The sequence below is a fragment of the Perissodus microlepis genome, chromosome 18 (assembly GCF_051167445.1).
Source record: "Perissodus microlepis isolate ML-2025 ecotype Zambia chromosome 18, ASM5116744v1, whole genome shotgun sequence".
Lineage (NCBI taxonomy): Eukaryota > Metazoa > Chordata > Actinopteri > Cichliformes > Cichlidae > Perissodus > Perissodus microlepis.
In genome coordinates, this window is record NC_140478.1 from 27269167 (window position 1) to 27290553 (window position 21387).

The following is a 21387-nucleotide window of genomic DNA, read 5'->3' on the forward strand; positions in this document are numbered from 1 at the left end:
AGGGCTTCTGATGACTGTGATTATCTCAGCAGGACTGACTGATTCGTGCAAATCAGCTCTACAAAACACCAAATCGTCTCTAAATATGACTGTAGTGGTCCAGGAAAATTAACTGCAATCAATATGGTTATTTTTTCAGTGTAATGACGCTTGTACATTTCTACTTGTGTAGTTTTAAAGGTATTTTTGCCATATAAGCTTTCGTTATACCTGTTTAAATTATTAAAATCATTAAAAACACTTCTATAGTCTTCAGTTTCTTGTTTGGGACTACTATTGTTCTGTAGACTCACCCCAATACTGTCCTCCTGTCTGTACTGCCTCCAGTTGTGCCCCGTGTCACTGAACATCAGCAGGTAAGACGTTAGCCAATCAGAGCTGCCATACCGGCCCTGTGTGGCGACAGCTGTGATCTTGGTCCGCTCACCCAAGTCAACCTCGAGCCACTGATATCGGTCTGAAATAATAGGTGACCAACCTCCAGCTCCTGCAGAGACACAAAAATGATAAAAACAAAAGATTGAAAGAAATTTATTACATTTCAACCTTTGAGGTGTAGAAAGTAATAAACTTTCTTCTGTGTGTGTGTGTGTGTATACATCTGTGTTTGTGTGTCAGTGTGTGAGAACATGACAGATTAAAGAATAGCTTGACCTTTAAGTCATGTTTAGTTGTTCCAGACGCACAAATGCATTGTAAAAAATACTGTCAGCAGTTTAAAACTAATTTCTGTCCAGTGGCTGAACACACTGTTTCTAGGTTGTTCTTAACTTATTTTACTCAAACAGATAACTTGTTATTTTCAGTGCAGAAAATGTCATTTAAATGGGTCAAGGACCTCAGACTGCTGCTCCTTTATTACAGAGAATGTTTCCTAATAGCCATTTAAACTCAATACATGTTGGAATTTCATCACAAGTCTCTTTGGTCTTCATAAATCAAAAGAAGAGTAAAAACAAAGCCTAAACAATTTTAGTTACAAACTTTCACTTTCAGACTTTAAAGTTTTTCATTTGCGTCTCTCGTTTGTCCTTGGTTGAGTTGTTTTGCAGATATCCTTACCTTCACACTTACTTTCTAACCGTACACACACACACACACATGCAAGTAAACCATAAATCACGACTCCCCATTTCTAATATTGTACGATAACAGATGGAGTGCAATGTGGTACTTTATTGTCATACACACAGTATAACTGTACCGGATATCAAATCTGAATAGATATAGAATGTTATGTTATAAAAAACCCATTAAATGTAATTACAATTAGGTTACTTTATTGTCTCCCATAGGAGGAAATTGTGATTGTGTCGTCTTGAACTGAAAAACTTCTTCAAACTAAACCAAAAATTAAAAAAACAAACAAAGAAACACTTTAATGAATGCAAACCTGCAGGAGCTATGTTAGAAGCTTATATTAACCTTTGCAAATGTAAATGTAACACTAATTATTACTTCTCATACCTTTACACATAGAAAATGACAACTAACGCAGCTGCTGTCATTGCTCCACCCTGACTTAATAAGAAAGGCATTAAGATTTGGGCAATAAACAATTCACAAAAAGCATTATGCAAATAACATAGTTTCAAATAATACTTGCAATTTAGTGCACCAGCTAAAAGGCCAGCATCCAAATCTACTTAAATAATTTAAGCTGATTACCTAATAATAACATTATCAGGCTACTCAACAACCACCCTTAAATTTATATAAGTCATTATGCGTGTAAACAAAATATAATGATAACATTTTTTTAAACTATGCCATGATTTCCAAATGAAGGTGTTTATCTTTAAATATTGTGATATTTATTTTGTTTGTTTAAATTGAGTGTCTGTCTAATCTGTCTAATTATGCTACTATTACCGTAGTTATTATCATTATTATTATTACAAAATTTTGTGACTGTGACGTCCCCACGAAGGAGGTCTAGGGGTGTGAGTGTGGGGACCGGTAACAAATGGGAATGGAATGAAAAGGAAACCAGACAGAGGTGTTCAGAACATAATATGGCTTTATTACAAATAATCTTAACCTAAAGAGCTGGCAAAGCCGTTTTACCAATAATGCCAAAGAAGCAAAGGAAGCAGTCGCAGCAACGAAGGAAAAAACTACCAAACAAATAAAGGAGGCACTTCCCACTTAACTCCTCACCACTGGGAGACACTTCCGGGGCCCACAGGCCCGTCTACTCACTCAACATAAAACCACGGGCAGGACAAATATGCAGTGGGACCTTTCCAACACCTAGAAAGACAGTGTCGAGCCACAAGGGAAAACCACCCCACACACAGTTCATCCCCAGCCCATATTATCTCCGAGAGGTGATTGCTGGCTGGGTCCAGGTGCCAAACGAGGGTAATGAACAGCAGGTGTGTTGTGGAGAGAGGGCAGAGTGATAGAGGGACAGAGGGGTGGGAGGAGCAAGAGAGGCGGAGACAGAGAGAGAACACCACACCCACGCAAGGCCAATTTCAAGAGGAGGCCCTGCTAGGGCTGTAACAGTGATATTATCACTAAAGTTAATGCAGTTCATCTTGAGAGGCATGTGCATGTCTTAACAAAATCCAGTGGTAACCCATGCAGAGGTTGAGATATTTTGTCTGAATCAAATCAATCAAATCCAACAGGCTTATCATCCATTGCACTACTCTTTGTGTAGCACTGTCTTTAAATGGCTTCTCGGCAGCTGCACACGCAATAGGGGGTACAATCCAAGCTTCAAAATGTCTTGCGTCTTTTTTAACCTCACTGCTACGATATTTTGCCCTTTACAAACAACCGCACATTGCTGTGAAGTCTCTATTATCATTTCTCAGAAAAAGCATCACCAATAAGAGGATGCAGTTCTATACACTGATGAGTTGCCAGACCATTTGTATCCTGTCCCCAAATATTGCAGTGCTAAGAAGCTGTGGTGTGAGCTATTGATTAGTTTTTAAGTTTGCCTGCAAGACTGCATTCGTTGCTATATAAAATATCATCAATAAAGGGTTGTGGTGCCAAGCATTGATTAGTTTTACAGCAGCTGTGCAGGTTCCTTTTCCGTATTACACATCACCAAGAAAGAGCGGTGTGGTAGCATATTGATTAGATGTTTTCTAGATCAATAGGTTGAAAAAGGAAAAGCAAACCAAACAAAAGGCAGAGCTTTGAAAAAGTTATTTTATTCAAACATTATATTATATATACATTTAGTTTTGTTCTTCATTTGGCTAGCAGCACTGTGTCTCACTCCAAAACACTGTCACTATAAGTGGTGGTGGTGTAAGCTATTGATTGGAAATACACCAGCTTATTGTAATTAAATGTATCTGTGTTTTCTGATGCAGTGACAACAGTTAGAAGAGAAAGAAGAAGCCAGAATCTGTGTTTGTGTGCGAGTGTGCAAAAGTGCTGTGTCAGGCCAAAGAGATGCCTCAGAGCTCAAACACCAGATGGTCAATTCTGAAAGTGGAGAGTGCTGACCCGAGCCCCACTGAGCACACACACGCACGCACTTTTCATCACTTCAGAGGTCTTTGTCAGGATGCACATTTATTTCCTATGGAATTATTGTAACACTAATCACAGTTACCATAAACAGTATCTCACTTTAAATCTAATTGTTTCATTATTTATTTATTTGATTGTGTGGACCAAATTTTTGCAGCCAAGCAGAAAAAATCCGCACAATGTGAGCAGGTAAACAGGTGTCCCACATGACGAGACGCTTTAAATGTACACAACCACTAATACTATAAAGAAAATCGAGGAGGAAATACTGCACATTTGATGGTGTAGAGGTAGTAATCACAGTTGGATGCCATGTGTAACTCTAAACACCAGAAAGCTTTTCTCTGTCATGGACCCCGAGTTATTTTGCCCGAGTTTTGAGTTCTTATATTAATACTTGGACTTTGTTTTGTTTTTTTGCTGTTTTGACTTCTTTTTGAGTTTTGTTTTCTTTTTATGTAGCTGGTATTCCCTGGCTAGTTTCCTCATGATTACATTCTCTGTTTAGTCTTTAAATTGTAATTTTTGTCATTAAATTTCTGTTTATAGTCAGATTTATAGTTTATATTTAATTCCTTGAGTTTCACTGTTTCTTGTTAAATTTGCATCTCTGTGTCAGATGTTGTCCTGTTAAGTTACTTCCTGTTTTACTGGTACACAGTAGCTGTTATTTTCTGTGTCTTTTTCCTGTTTTTTTTTTTTTTTTGTCATCCTTGATTAGTTTTAGTGGAGTCTAATTATCCGTCTGCGTCCCATCTTCCTGATTACCTATTTTGTATTTAAGCCCTCAGTTTGCATCTATTCTTTGCTGTGTTGCATTGTGTAGTCTGCGCATTTGTTTCTTGTTTGTTCCTGTAGTGCATTCCTTGGACTCCTCTGGCTTCTAGTGACCCTTGTAATCTTTGTGTACTTTTTTTTGTTTCCCTTAGAATTTAATCATCCTTGATAAATGTCTTTATTTGTATTCTGAACTCTGACCTTCTGCATTTGGGTGCACATTTACACCCACTTACACTTGTGTACAAAGGCAGCTGGCAGAAATCAATTAGAGAAACTGTCTTGTCCAAATAACATAAAGACCTGGATGACCTCCTTCTAAAATCAGACAAAACAGAGATTATTGTAATTGACCCTAAACATTTTTGGAAACATGTTTAACCATAGTTACTCATTACTTTGCATTACTTGAGCTCAAGACACAGACAACTTCTTTATTTTTAAGATGATTGTGCGATTAAAAAATTTGATTCTATTGACTGATGATAATTATGTGTAATTATGCATTTGGTACTCCAAATTGTCACGTTACTGTACTGAGCTAAACTGTTCCGTGTACAAGCTGTTTCCATCGAACTGCTAGGCAGAGTCAGTGAGTTGGGATTTACAGTCTGGGCCGCCCAAATTCCCATAGTACCAGCAACAAGATGGTCATAAGCCATCTTGACAGTCTACAAAGGATAGTTAGCTTGGGTGTGCAGGCTTTCATGGCCCAACAGTTTGACTGAATTGTCAAGAATTTTCCCAGAACTGAGACAGAATTTGCATTCATCAGTCAACTGAAGCCTTTCTTCCAGCATGCAGGCATCGCTAAGCTTTTCCAGGACACTGAGCAGTGTCATTTCTAAATAAATGTGCTTTATAGACTCACCATACTTCCAGATCTCCACAAGACACGTCACATGTGATTCAAGCCCATGCCATTTTCAAAAGTAAATTAAAAATATACTAAATGTAAGAAAATAAATAAATACATGATAAATGAATAGTCAAGGGGGGAAACCTACAAGTGTACAACTGTAGACATGTGGCAGTTGTAAACATTAGTGCCACCATTCATCATTTTGGTTTTAATATGTTCTTTTGGTTGAACATACCTGTGCATATCTTTGGTTTGAGTGTTTTTCTCAGAAACAGGGAAAACTGAAATGTTTTAGTATTTACTCAACAATCAAAAAGAACCAAATGTGTGTGGCACCAGGCCCAGCAGAAATCTAAAAGAACTAGTATTGTGGTTGCTGGAAGCTGATCTTAAAAGAGCTAAAGACCAAAGCTAATAAGCACTTGACTCAGACATGTCCAGTGACAGCAGAACTGTGAGGGGCAGACACTCCTGACCTTTACTCGTGTTGATAATGCTGTGGAGGCAAAGAGAAAGACATCAGAGACAAAACTGAGACAAAGAGACGCTGCAAAGATTTACTATGTCCTGTCAGATAAAACAACCCTGTCTCCATAAAAGATGGAGCACTGTAAACTGTACAAACAGAATACAAACCATTGGTAAAACTAGCATAACAACACCAGGATATGTTTTTTAAATATGTACTTATTTTCAACTTGATTCAAACCAACAGAGATTCAAAGCACTGAAATGTTCTTCACTTCTATCGATGTATTCATGTAGTCATGAATTATAAATCAGTTCCAACACCTAAAGAAACAATGATACAAAGATACAGTTTGACCTAAAGTGTAAAACCAGCTGTAGCACAACAGTTGCTGTCCTAGAAAATCAACACATTGAATTGAATTTTACATTTTTCCGTTTTGCACATTTATACACTTCACAAGTACTTGTTAGGAATACTTATTTAATCAAATGGACACCAGAGAACTTGCACTTTCCACTTCCCCACAAAACAACAGCTCTGCCACAAGTTGATGGTCAGAAGATGCTATAATTGTAGACCTAAATCAGAAGACAAGAGTCTCAGTCATATTTTTTACTCTTTGGTTAAGTTTAGGTGAAAAAAACACAGTTTACTACCCATTCAAACTGAAAAATCTTACTTTTTATTATTATTTTATTATGTTTTAATAGACAAAAGGTACAGCTATTAAGTGATGTGTCTGTGGCTGTCCTGCTTAATTGCTACATGCTTTGGTCTTCAATGTGTACACTGAGGTGTTTCCAGGCTGTCCTGGGTGCATATACTCAAAACTCCTCACCTAAATGATGTCCAAACCGAAACCGCTCCTTTTGACATGGAAGAGTAGCCACTCTATTTTGACCTCTTCTTAAATGACTAAGCTCTCCTAATAAATGCCACCACAAGCGTCTGGCACAGTCTTCCACAAGCATCCTTTAGTCACTACCCACAGGTTGTCACCATAAGTTGTGATAGGAATGCAGATCAACTGGTAAATCAACAGCTACAGCTCACCAACATTAGTGCAGGTGCTACACTAGTCCATTTGTTAATAACCCTCTCCTAGCTTCGCACCTCATAAACAATACCCCTAGACATGTAAAATTCTCCACATGGGGCTGTAACTCATTCCCAATGGGCACTCCAGCCTCTCCCTACCTGAGGCCTCAGAGGCTGAGGCTTCACTCTTCTGGACAGAGATTTCTGATGCTGTGCCAAAAATGCCAATTACAGCTGGATAGTGTTGTGACAACAACACTGCCTTAGGAAGAAGACAATGAATGTTACCCAAGCCTACATTGGAACCTAAGCGAGAGATATATTGTCATCCATCGCCAGTTTCCGCTCATCCACAGGATGAAAGACTTGCATGAAAGGCAGATGATTAAATTGTGCAGCTGTCAAAAGTCATTTACATGTTACGAACAACACCAGCTGAATATTTTTGCCCCCATTTCAGACGGTGAGAGACTCCTACTGAATAGAGTGCATTATAACAGTGAAAAGAAATACAAACCACCACCCACTGCAAACTCGATTATAGAATTATCAGCTTTTGGACAATGTCAAAAAAGCCAAATATACAGGCTCCATTTATAGGTAGAATTCCTGGCACTGTTGTAAGGGATTGTATTATACTGCACAGACAATTCCAATTAAATGCTTGGTGAATTAACTCATCTTTTGTGCTTTCTGTTAGCGTAATGTATACTGACTAAAAACTTTCTGGGGTATGCTACCAGTTAATTGGGGTTCATTACAAGCAGCTGAACTAACTGACCATTATCTTTATTCTCCCTAATTGGCTGCAAATTAAATTGAAAATTGGTTTCCAGAAAACTTTATTCTAATTTTCCCCAGAAAGTCCCCAAATAATCATACATAGTATAAGTTGTACTTTGGGTTTTTTTTGGAAAATTCTTCTCCACAAAGACTTAATACAAACTAATGTGAGACAGGTTTGTCCTCTCACTTAATCCCTGATACTAAAGTGATCCAGTTAACCTGTAAGGACTGACACCTGAAACCAACTCAATTTGTCCCGTTACTAGAGCATTAAGGAGTGTATGTAATAGGTGAAGAGAAAAGCTGCTCAGGCTGCACAGTTGCCCTTCTGCTTTACTGCTGAAGGGAGACCAAGCTTGACATGAAGCCACTGCGGACAGAAGCACAGCTATAAGAAGCAGATAGATGGATAAGCAAAGAAAGGACCACTGAATCATTAATAATGCACCGAAATTCCACCTGACAGGTACAGAAGACAGACAGGAACATACAGAGATAGACATGAGCAAAATGAAAAGTCAAAAGTTGAAAGGAGAGACAGGCAGAGGAAGAGGCAAGCTGTTACCTTAAGAGACAGGCAACACAGTGAACAGACAACACTACAGACAGACAGGGAGCTGAATGGGAAAGACAGGCCTGGAATGAAGGTTAATCATTTCCATGAGAATAGCAAGCCTGGATGGTAATTTCAGCAGCCTGATGACATGTCAGACGAACAGAAGGGCTAATGGGCTCGATGTAGCAGCAGCAGGCTGGGAAACATTGGATATCTCCTGCAGGGAAACTCCAGCCTATTTCCCCTCAAGCTTCAAGTGTAATACTGGAACTTTGAACAGTGAACACACAAACACTTACACACAGAGACAGGCGTAAATCAGTACTTGATTAGTTGGCAATTCGTAAACACAACAGGTTTCCAATTAAAGTAAAATTCGCATTTTAAATCAAATTCACTGAGAAAGTGATTACAGTGGCACAATAAGTCTTAACGTCTATTCCAGCATAATTGCAGCAGCTTTACTGATAATTGTCAGCACTGCCCGAGAAAAGAACACGAACACTGCTATTAACATTTGGCAAGAAGATGTGGCTGACGAAATTAGTTTTTACTGATGAAAATGTGGCTGCAGACGGAGTGAAACTAATGACTACACCAGAAAACAGACTGCAAAGAAAAGGAGACAACTTCTAAGAAGCTCATTTAAAACACGGAAAGCAGATGGATGGGAAAGGGGGGAAAAAATTCTACAAGGATAAAAAAGAGGCTTGTGTGAGAAATGAGCGATAAACTGTAAGAACAGGAAATCAAAATGAAGGAAGATCTAAACAGAGAGGTGGGGAGCCCAGAATAGTGAGTGATTCATCCCACAGGTTTTGGTAAGACAGACATTTATCTTCAACGAGCCTCTTGCAAGAGCTTTTCAGGCTTTTCTGCACCCAGATGTAAAAATACAGTGACTGCAAAAAATATTGAGTGTGTCACCTTTCAAAAGAATCTGCCATCTATATAAAAACAAGAATGTGTATATCGCTCTGAAGCGATACACAACATATAAACACATTTATCACTGCTTAGCTGAGCTTTTTGTGTGATAAAACTATGTGGCAAACAATAACATCGTCATTTCAGACGTGGTTTTTATTTGTTCAGCAAGTCTGCCAAGCACACTTCACGTCTCAACCGAGTCCCACAAAGTTGCAAAAATGGCCGTCTGAATCCAGTAACGCATATGCTCGTCCTGCATTTGCACATTGATTTCATCATGAACTCAAACCTGCGCAGAGAGCGAGCATGTGCAAGAAGCCAAGAGTGCTTGAACACTACGTGTTTCACAAAGAGACAAAGGGGACGTCATTTAAATTTATATCAGCTATTTTTTCAGTTGTTTTTTTTAATGAGCAGAGACAGAAATTTTAAATGTACCTATGTGTTCCCGTGTATTTCATATATCATATATTTCTGCCCGTTTGAACACAAAGGCCTGACGTTGTTTGAAAATGGAAAGTTCGTGTAATAAGTTATACATTAGATTTTTATTCTCTGAAGAAACAGAAAAATGTAACAGTGCACTGAAATAGTTTCATAAACCACTGGCCACAAATAACTCTACACAGTACATTTTGGATATATGCTCAAGACTATCACCACCAGCAACAATGTCTCCAAGCTGTTTTACAATTTATGGCTAGGTTTTAAAGTTACGCATTAGCAACCACTGTTGTCATTGCTGGAGTCAAGCAAGCCAAGCAAATCAATGATGTAGTCAAGCAGTAGAGCACCTGCTCTATACCTGCTGAGCTACAGCCATCTCTAATAACAAAAAGTCTTTGAAGTTAAAGCCCAAATTTAATAATACATGCATTTATATGTAAAAGGTATTTCAGGGCTTTGATAATCTCTGTTCATTTAGTGAGTAAATGAACTGAAAGGGAAGCTGCTCCTCTGAGAACAGCTACAGCAGCCAGAGTTTTTGCAGCATCAGCAGCCGCAGAAGCAGCAGCAGGAGTTGAAAATGAGACGGAGGCGTTCATTAATTCATCGATTTCCTCAGCAAACAGCCGGGATCGTGTGGGCTTTGCACCGTTAATACAGCTGGGAAGGAAATGTGACACGCACGGCTCTCCTGATCTGCCACTACAACTCGATTTGAAAAATGCAGTAGTGGAATGACAGCTGAACCTGATTTATGATGCCATCAGCAGCACAGTGGCCATTCATTACACTCCTACTCCTAATGTCTACATTTTTGCAGCTTGACGTGGTTTTTACTGATTTTTTTTTACAGTTATGATCCACGAGTATTGTGTATGACCTGACGTTCATGGCACTGAATTTTTCATTAATTATCATTTTCAATTAATCAAGAATCTGGCCGCTTGAAGGAGCAATACTGATAAATTATTAGCATGTAGAGTGGCTTTTCCTTGGCTAAATTTTAAGCCGTGCTCAAAACAAATTGTTAAGTTAGTCTGTCTGCATTTTGGCACTGAACGAGTAGAACACACTCATGTCCTGAAAGTACTTTAGCTTTGAATTCAAAAGTGAAGTTTTAAACAGTAAGACTAAGTGTAAATATTAAATATATGTCTATTATAGATTAAAATTGATGACGTGGCGTTATTGGCATAATTAACAAGGCTGTGACCCTGGAGAAGGCGCCACATTGAATGAAACAGGACAAATATGTAGAGTTCTTATTTGGTTAGGTTTGTGCAAAAAAACTACTTGGTTACATTAAGGCACAGATCATATCAACTCTAATGTGTTTTGCAGCATCATGGGCCACAGGTTCTAACTATGAATGATGCAGTGAATGACAGTGGGATTATGGTGGATTTTTCCCCCACACAGAAATGTGGGTACTTCTCTCTATTGGCTCATTACAGCTGCTGCTTCATCACTTGCAAAGCCAACAAACCATGTCCTTAACACTTCTTCAGAGATGCCCTTCATAAAAAGCATGATGTTGCAAACAGCACCCTCACTGCTGTTAAATTGCACTGCAATTTAACAAGTTGAAATAAAAGGCGGTAGGGAAGCTGATGTAGTCTATATAATCAAATATGTGGTTGGTTCTCGGTAGTCATTCAAGTTTTTATTTTGTGTTTTGGATTTTTTTTGTGAGTCTGTTGTAAAATCTTATATAAAAAATTCTTTAAGTTTTTCTTTTATTTATTTAGTGGTAGTTTTCACATTGAAACAGCAGTGGTATAATGGTGGCATAATCAAAGATGAATGGAATAGGAAACAGATCATCCCCCCCAACAGTGTCCTGTTTGCAGTCACAGGATCACAAGTTCTGAAAGTGAAAGTCAATGTCTTTGTACTGCAGACTGTTTCAGGATGTTAAAATCAGAGGGGGATACAATTTTATCCCCACCGGGCTTTAAAAAATTCTTTAGAAGAAGCAGGGACATGTAGACCCGGTCAAATTACACCCTGGTTTCATCCCAGAATAAACTCACAAATAGCTCCAGCCACAAAAACTGAAAAAAAGTCCTTTGATTGCTGTTTACCTCCTGCAGTCTTTTTTCACAAATCAGTCAAAAGTCAATGACATCACTTCCACTACCACCAATAAGAACAACATAGTGGGGAAAAAAGGCCTTTTTCAGAACATGCCAATAACAGGAAAAGCACAGGCACTTAATTAACCAAAATTATGCTCTATGTAAGGATGCCAGTAAGTCGTAGCAGTGTGACAGTGTGCCAAAAAGCACAACAGCAGACTCAGGAAACTGAAGCAAGTAAATGGTATCCATTACTAATTTAAGTTTGGTCTTTTTATGGTAATGGTAAACTGATATACTTAATCACATTGAGGAAAATAAAAAAAATATAAGGTGGTAGATCTTTTTTTCCATTCTAGATTGTCTTTCATCTTGAGAGTCACTGTTTCTAGTTCCTATTTTACTTTTTCTGCCTGTGATCTTGAACACTGCAGTGTATACCCTGGACATTTCGCCAATCCGACGCAGGGCTAATACGGAGAGATAGACCATTCACACTCACATTCACACCTATCGCCAGTTTAGATCCAACAGTTACTGAGTGGATGTCTTTGGACTGAGGGGACCTGGACAGAACCCACACAAAGACGGGGAGAACATGCAAACTCAGAACACAGAAAGGAGTGGTGGTGGTGTCAAACTTAGGACCTTCTTGCTGTGAGGCAACAGTGCTAACCGTACTAATTTTTATTAGGAATTTTATTTTGAAAGTAATTCACACCTGTGATATCCTAATTGCTTCCATCCTTCCTTTTTTTTTCTCAGTCAGCCCTACATCATCTTGTCTCCCTCCCCCTGTCTCTCTCAGCCTTGCTGTCCACCTGCTCACCCATCCTTGGTTGCCTTCATGTTTCTTCTTTTGAGTTGTGTTAACATTTGGATTTGATTTTAAACCCGTTAAGTTTTTCACTTTGTTCTCCAGTAAATGTTATTAACACTATCTCCAGCTGATTTTCCAAACTGTCGGGGTGTCTGCATTTGTTACCTCATTTTAACTTCTTGTCACCTTTGCTCTATGACATGCCAAAATCTCTACACTTTTCAAACCATCATTTATGCAATACAATGAAAAGAGAACTTGATTTGTCATTAACCTAAAGTTAAGCAACATTTCAGAGCAAAGTTGCTGACTTGTAAGACAGGAAAACAAATTGGCAACAGCCTCGGCTGTAGCACAATTTTTCCATGCTCGGATTCTTTGTTTCCCAGGTGGTGGAAATCATTCAGATCCAGATTAAACCCATCTCACCCTCCCAGCTGATTTAGAGCTTTGATGTCAGGATAAAACACTGAAGCCTGCTCCCTGCAGAACGCTCCACAACAAACCACAATCTTCATTTTGTCAAAGCTTCACATCAGCATCCAACACAAGATTCCCTGCTGGGTTTTCATGCTGGACAAACAAACACCACACAGCTATCCTTCTAGTATCAGCATCCAATACAAATGGCATCAACAGAGAATAAAGGCAAAGCAACTGGTGCGTATTCTTCTGTTTTGTCTCGTCTTATAAATTATTCTGATCCTCTGTCTACCTCTAAACTAGTCACAAGTGAGCTGTCTGTTTGTCTGAGTAAATCAAGTAAGGAAAAAAAATCCTGTTTGGTGTTTTGAGGCCAGAGCTTCACAAAAGTATTTCTTCAGCTGATCTCCACAGCTGCAGAGCAACGCCTCTGTTTTAAAATGCTATTCCCCACTCAAGAAGCATCATACCAACAAACAGATCCACAAGATCATTTGCATCATTGCATTTACATTTAAGAAATGTTGTGTTTTTAAAGCACATTTAACTCTCTGTCTCTCAAGCAAGTTTCTACTACTGTGGGTATATAAAAATATTGTTGTACACACTATATTTAAACATGCTTGAATAAAATAAATAATAAGGATTAGAAAAACCTGGCCAGTATTCATCTGTAGTGAGATTATCAGTAAATTATCAGTAGGGCTGGGTATCATTTCTACAACTGATTCAATACTGATTCACAAGGTCCTGATTTGATTCAATTCAATTTAATTTTGACTCAGAAATATTATAATTATGATCATTTGTCTTGGATATGTAGTGTCAAAATAAGCCTTCACACCTTGTATATTAAAAATATTTAATTCAAACGTATTCAAATGAATATTTCTCTGCAATTACATACTCAGTGTAAACTTGGTATAAAACCAAAGCTGACACTTGTGAGACTTCATCAGAGGTGCAAGCGTCACAGCAGATGCCTTTGTGTCAGTGTGACTGAGGATAAAACACTGAAAAATATGAAGGAGATTTTCCTGGCCAGGAAATTTGCTTTCTTGTTGGAGGTCATTAAAAAAACAACAAACAAAAACAGCACCCAACAACACTGTACAAACATTTGACTGGTGCACAATAAGCAAGCAAATAATGCAGAATAGGGATTTTTGATGGGAAACTGTTCTTGAAGTACACAGAGAAAGCTGTGCAGGAAGTGTGATTTTATTGTGTTGGGAGCAAAATAGCCAAAGTAACAGGAAATTCATGACAATGTTTTTCAAACGTGAAGCGTAGTTTTGATCTTCTTATGTTGCTGGTTCAGTGAATTTTGGTCGGAGAGTAACGAAACCTGCAGTTTTAGAATCTGTGAGATGTCGGCTTTCAGTACCCGGCGGCATGTAGGTGTTATCGTGTGAATCTGTTTACCTGCTCTTTAATCCTTTGCTGTTTTAACTGTTTGGTTGTTGTGGTCGAAATGAGCCCCAACAAATTCAGCATCCTGGATGAACAGGACTCCACTCACCATCGCACCATTCCAGGAAATTCTACTGAGCCAGGCTCCCAAAAGAAACCTGCATCTCCACTGGCCGGTCCCCCAACTTTACAAAGAAACCAAACTTCTTGAGCTTCTCCATGGCCTCCTGCACTGCCTTGCACTACACAGCCGATCCTGCCTTTCTCAGTTCAGGTATATTAACTATAGTGGGGGCGATTTAAACAGACATGTAGATGTTGAAAAGAACAATTTCAGTGTATTTACTTTATTTATTAATAGACTCGATTAGCTTTTCTCAGAATGTAAATGAGCCCTTTCATCATTTTCATGCTCTCTCCATCTCCTGACTGCATAGAAGATTTAACAGATTTAATCTCTAATCTGACCACTCTCCCCCAACACAAAATCTTGAATAATCGGGCCCCATCATATCTTCAAGACAGCAAAGAAAAACATCATGGTTCATTTACCATTTATCTATAGGTAAGGAAACGTTTTTGACAAAGCATGTGAAATACAAGAATTAGGTCATGAAACACAATTATTTTGAACCTCCAGCACTTTAAACACTGCATTCAAATCCACAGCCAAAGTCCTACTCATTAAACACAACAGGTATCTGTGAACAGAGATGGGCAGTAACACGTTACTGTAATCTGATTACTTTTTTCAAGTAACGAGTAAAGTAAGGGATTACTATTGCAAAAACGGTAATTAGATTACCGTTACTTTCCCGTAGGAACGCTGCGTTACTGCGTTACTAAAACCGTGATTTTTTTTGCGAGAATGTCTCATGACAGTGACGTAAGCGAGTGCGACGTTAGTGACAACAGCTGTGTGCAGATCAACAATGGATCATATATCGCGTGCGGAGAGAGTATGAGCGTGCAGCGTTTAAAGCGTGGAAGTACTGACCTTACCTTGAGTTTGATTCCATAAAAAGTGACAAAAACATTAGTGTCCGCTGTGCGTGGGAAGAAAACTTCTTTTTACGCTGAAAAAAACCCTAAACAAGCTCCGAGTGCGCAACGACGTAATGGGAAATTCACAGAGAAACTCGCGGATTCTTCCACTGACGGCTGCGGCACACCTGCACCAGAGCACACCTCCGCCTACCCAACTCCTGCTTTACAGGTGAAAATAGAGCAACAGGACCGCTAGTCTTTGATTTTATTTATTTTCTGCTGTGTTTTACTTGCATCTATTTGAAAGACTGAGTGTAAACACAAAAAATATTTTATTTTATGTGCTGGAATGTGCAGAAAATAGGTTTAAATGTTAAACTAATTTCTTCAAGTCAGAGAATGGTGCATATAATTAAATTTTTGCTTGATGCATAAAGTTAAAAGATTAAAACGGATAAAACAAGTTTAAAAAAAGAGACTTTTCCATTTGATTACATTTTGTATGATGGATTATGCAGAAAAAGTAGAGTTGGGCTGAAAGATCTATTGCTTTATCACCTATTCAGGTTGTAAATCGTGTTTTTAAAAAGTAACTAAGTAACTAAGTAATTAATTACTTTTGAAAATAAGTAATCAGTAAAGTAACGGGATTACTTTTTTGGGGAAGTAATCAGTAATTAGTTACTGATTACTTTTTTCAAGTAACTTGACCAACACTGTCTGTGAATGACCCACTCCCCAACAACAGTAAAACCTCACCGTCTCTTCTGTTGAGTTTGGCAAAGCCTGGCGCATGGCTGGTGGACAGCTGTGAAGAGCTCCTGAAGGATGATGGAGGCAGGCTGGAGACCAGTGGGCTGTCACACACCTCTGTCACCAATAAAAAAAATAGCAGAAAAAACATGCAAGGTTAGAACTTCATACAAAATATTGTGAAGTTTGATGTTCAAAATAGTCAAAAAGATTCAGAAGAGGTTGTATGTTTGTGCTTTCAAAATCTTCTGCACTACAGACGAAATGGAAATGAAGGAAACTATGAAGAGGTGTGCATCATGACTGATATGTGACCTATCACGTATCTTTAAATCGTATTTCTAAATCATGTAGCAAATGAATGATTACTTGGCATTTGCGTTGTTAGTCCTAGATGAAATAAATATTAACTTAAAATTAATGTTTGTATTCCTTTACATTTACGTGTTTCCTCAAAATAATCTAATACTGTGTAGCTGTTGTAATCATCTTTGTAACACATGAGGAAAATCCACTGATTGGGTAATGCAAACAGGTCTGATTCTGGACCAACTGAAGAACGTGGAGTATCATCGGCTTTTCTAAATACACTGATGGGTGATGAAATGCTTCTCCCACTAAAAACGTTAGTTCCAGATGAACAGAATCAACTTTTTGGGACTGACACTAATGATATGCTCTTCTTTTCAGCCTCTTGGGAGTTTTTCTGGTTTCCTAAGGTTTAAATTTGCCTTGAGAGAATCTCGCATTAACTACTGATTATTTTTCTGATTTAACTTCTGATAATTGGACATCAAAATGGATTTTGACCAGTCTCTCAGAAACTCTAAATCCTTTGGGTTTCTTGGCTGCTGCTTGGCAACTTGAAGCTCCAGCTCACTCTGCAGATTTTCTATAGGATTGTGAGCTAGAGAGGTGCTAGGCCACTTCATGAGCTTAATGTGCGTCTTCTTTAGCCACTCCTTCATTGACTTGGAAGTATTTTTTTGGATCATGATTATGCTGGAAGTCCTATTAAAGACACATCTTAAGTGATCTGGCTGCGGGAATATTTTACGATGCAAGTTGTCCCCTCAATGCAGTGAAGTCATTCTGTACACTTGGAAACATTATGCTTTCTGTTTTCTGGTGTGCTTGCATGTAAGAATAGCAATTTTTAGGTCATACTCAGCATTTCTCTTCCTCCAAATACAGTGGGTTGAGTTGATGCCAAAGGGCTAAATTTTAGTTTCATCAGAGCACATCACTTTCTTACAAGACTTTCCTGAGTCATTTAGACGTTCATCTGTAGGAATCTGTAGGTCAGAATTCAGACTCAGTTGCAGGAGATCAAATATTTATTTATGCAGGTCAATGTATAACTTTTTGCTGGATTTTTAGTTGATATTCTGTCTCTCTCGGTTAAAATTAAACTACCATAAATACTGCTGACTCTTCATTTTTCTGTAAGAGAGCAAACTCACAAACAGGGGATAAACTAATAATCATTTCCCCCACTGAATTATAAACTAACATACTATACAATAAAAGACAATGTGTGTAATGAATGTTTGTTTTGAGATTGCCTTTAGTCTGAACAGTGCATCATGCCGCCCAGACATGAGCTCCACAAATTTTGTAACTATTCGCTAAAGCAAACTTTTTTTTTTTCTTTGTCTCATTAAGATACCACAGAGTGCTTGGAGGTGTTATCAGTTGTAAGTTTAATGTCAGAACATGTCTATCACATTCATCTCCAGTCTCTCACTGAACCAATCAAAATCTTAAAAGAGTTTGGATTACAGTCTCTAAGCTCATCTTCGGAGTCGAAGACGCGTCGGAGTGATTCATATAACAGAGATAAACAACAGAAACCATGCTGAGGATATCACAGTATCAGGTGCAATTGGAGATGAATCAGCCTACATCTCTTAGCATGTGTAAAAACCACTGAATTGTTATAAACAGCAGGAGAGGAGCTTCAAATGATCGCCTTTTCAGGATCAAATACATGCTGTGTTGCTCTCAACTTGATCGCTGTGCATTTTGATTTATCCAGTATGGCTGAGGGGCTTTTAATACCTTCAGACAACACTTGGAGAAGCAAACAGTCCTTAAAATTGAAAAGCTAAAATCTAATGAGTGTTTCATACGACAGCTATTCATCAATCCTATCGACTCTGAGTATAACAACATGAGTGGCAGAGTGGAGTCTAATCATTGAGAAGCAGGTTTAATGTTCCCTGGGTTGAAACAGGTCTTTCAGCTGTAATGGCCTCATATTAGATGAATGAACAGTCTAATAATGTCCAGTTGGATGAGTAAATGGTGTAATTCTGCCTCGATAGATAAATGAATGTTGCAATCATGTCGCCTTGTGGAGATGAATGGCATCCTGAGTGACTCATTACAGGCTGGATACTGATGTGGATGAATCGGTGTTGTCAAAAGAAACCTTGGTTTACAGATGATGTCCTGCAATCAAAACATCACATCATTAATGATGAAGAAGATCATTTGATTGTTTGCTTGTTTATGCATATATTATTTCATCTCATTATTTGTAGATAATGATTTTTTACAGACTTAATTCTGACAGTTAATTGAAGCTGAGGTGAGCAGAAAAAAACAAAACAAACAAACAAACAAACAAACAAACAAAAAAGCCAGAATTTGGAAAACAGACAGCTTTCCATCTCCTGCAGCTCTCCTTCTGCTCTCAGCCTCTCCCACCAGACAAGTAGGAGGCTTTGTGCTAAAATTAAGCTAGTCCCGATGTTGGTTTCACCCTGAATTTAAACTCTGCTGGCCCAAGTAAAATCTTCTACTTAACCCTTTGCAACACCCAATACTTTCGTACTCTTTATGCTGGTCATCTCATCTGGTCTGGAGAAAACAGTGGAAACCAGTGTGTCTAAAGCCTGAAAACAGCCCAGAGCCTACCCCAGATTAAAGGCAGTAAAACTGAATATATGGAGTAACAATTTACTAACCAAGAAATCAACACACAATACAAATTAAATTTTAGTTTTACGAGATTGTCGTTGGTCTGCACGGCGTAATCGTATCTCACAGATATACACACAGATTCAGCCCCATAAATATTCATCGTTTTCCTCTCAAGCTGCAAACATAAGCTAAAGCCAAACTAACACCTCCTCCCTCTAAATCCTCTCTGTTAATGGATGTTGTTCTCCACCACTGAGACAAGAGCCAATTACTATGATTCACGTAGCAGTCCAATCTGGGCCCACAACTCTGACAACAAGGCTTTAGTTTCGATTACTCTGTCAACATCAGCGCACTTCATCTCAACAACACAAGGTCTTCATCCGCCCTCCCAATATTCACCAAGGCCCAGTGCTTTTACTTGTTGATGAGAAATACCACACCATTTACATGAGTGAGTGACACAGATTTCATAATATTCATATTCAACCGACTCTCTATGGACAAAAAAATGGGTACGTAAAGTATGCGTTTACAAATATTCGTGAAAGAATGGGCTATTCGAAAGAGCTCACCGAGTTCAAGTATGGTACTGTGATAGGATCCCATCGTTACAACTACTCAACCTGTAAAATTTCTTCCCCCCTAGATATTCCATGATTAACCGTACGAGACATTATTGCAAACTGGTGTGTTTAGGAACCACCACTAAACAGCAGAAAGTTGTGCTGTCTGCCGACTCAGTAACTGAAGAGGTCCAAGCCTGCTCTGGCATTAACATCAAAACAACAAGTGTCCATACAATATATGTCAGGGTCCTGGGTCTCCTGACCCAGCATGTTTAGTTCTTTGTGATTTTTGTATTATTGTACTTGTGTGAGTTATTCTATGGTTTCTAGTTTCGATCCCTTGCCCTTCATGTTTCGCTGTGTCCCCTCTGTTCTGTGTAAGTATGTGTCTGCATGTTTGAGTTTCCCTCTGTGTCTTTTGGTTCTTAGAGTCCTCTGCCTTATGGTTTATGTCTCTGTGTTTCTTAGTTGCTGTCTCCACCGTGTCAAGTTTGCGTCTCTGTGTGATACTTCCTGTTTTACTTTGATGGGCCGTGTCTTATGTGAATGCGTCCTGCTTTGCTTGTCTCGTCAGTCCTGATTTCTCCCAGCTCTGCCCTCCTGTGTCTCATTCCCCTCGTTACTTCCCAGTGTATTTAAACCCTGTGTTTCTCAGAGTCAGTGTCGCGTCATCCCTCTTGCTGTGTGGATCGCCCTGTGAGTTTTAGTTTGTTGTTTCCCAGTTTAGTTTACTTTGTATGCCCATTTTTCTGTGACCAGCAAATAAAGCTGTGGTTTTGAGTTCATCCCTTGAGTCTGTGAGTCCTGCACTTTGAGTCCTCATCTCCTGCCTGCCACACGGCGTTTCATGACAATATATTTCACTTTGTAGGTAGCAATGTCAATTTAATAAACCAGTTAATTTTTATCATAGTTTTCATCAGCGGCCTTTTCTAAAGAAAACAAGTTGATAATTGAATGAAAACTAAAAAAGAAGGACAAAGACTATGACAAAATGTATTGAGATTTTTGTCACGAATAAAAAGGAAAATGAAGTTTATTCTGCAAGTTTAAATCAGAACTAGTTAGGTTATGTAGAAAGGTGGGACGAGTTTGGAAATTAGCCAATTACAAGTAATTTCCTTGTGCAGTAAGGTTAGACACACACATCTGATCTGCTGCAGACAAACAGGGTGGGACGGGGAGTACAGCTAACTCCCATGCTCCCTGTTTCTCAGGAAAATGTGACAGAAGGGAAATGCATTTCATTTGATGTCAATGAAAATAAGATACCCCAAAAGTTGATTCTGTTCATCTGGACGTAGCGATTTCAGTGGGAGAAACGTTTCATCACTCATCCAAGTGACTTCTTCAGTCTCAGCTGACTGCAGGTTTCCCCAGTCTTATAAATAGTACATTTGCATAATGACTGAAACCAGCCCACTGAAGGGACAATGGGCTGGGAGGTCAGTTTCTTAATCTTAATTATGCAAAGTCTCATGACCATTGATCAACAGCCACTGACCAAAACCCACTGATCATTGGCCATGAGTACCATTCACAGAGAGTTGGGGAATGGCTGCAATCACAGCATTGTAAGATGGCGAAAGATGTATCCTTAGGCCCCCTCCTCGATTCAGAGATGGTCTTTCCCTTTTCACGTGTTCATAAGATTGGGGAAACCTGGACTCAGCTGAGACTGAAGAAGTCACTTGGATGAGTGACGAAACATTTCTCCCACAAAACGCTACGTCCAGATGAACAGAATCAACTTTTGGAGATTTTCTTACCTGGATGATTGAGCATGCATCAAGACGAAAATAAGATACCTTGTAAACCATGTTGAACGGATAAAAACGTTATTAAAAAAAAACTTCTAAACTTCTACACTTCATATATTAGTCAACTGAATCAACTTTAGATTTAGTCTTCTACAATCTTGGGATTTAGTTGACTAAAACTAGAATAAAAGCCTATGACTCAAACTAAATCAATATTTGCCGTCAAAATGAACACTGGCAGGTAGATTTAGTAAATGACATATCGTAGAAAAATAAAGAAAAAATGA

The 21387-nt window shown here is 38.7% G+C and overlaps 1 protein-coding gene across 1 annotated transcript in view; it reads right to left on the reverse strand.

Moving 5' to 3' along the window:
• The window catches only part of LOC146368057 (contactin-associated protein-like 4), a 122057-nt gene that overhangs the window by 66616 nt on the left and 34054 nt on the right, over nucleotides 1–21387 (reverse strand). Inside the window, exons 2-3 of the mRNA XM_084911841.1 lie at nucleotides 15850–15960; nucleotides 294–487 (exon numbers count right to left, since the gene is read on the reverse strand). Coding sequence (XP_084767967.1) covers nucleotides 294–487; nucleotides 15850–15960 — 305 coding nt within the window. The remainder of the gene's footprint in view (nucleotides 1–293; nucleotides 488–15849; nucleotides 15961–21387) is intronic.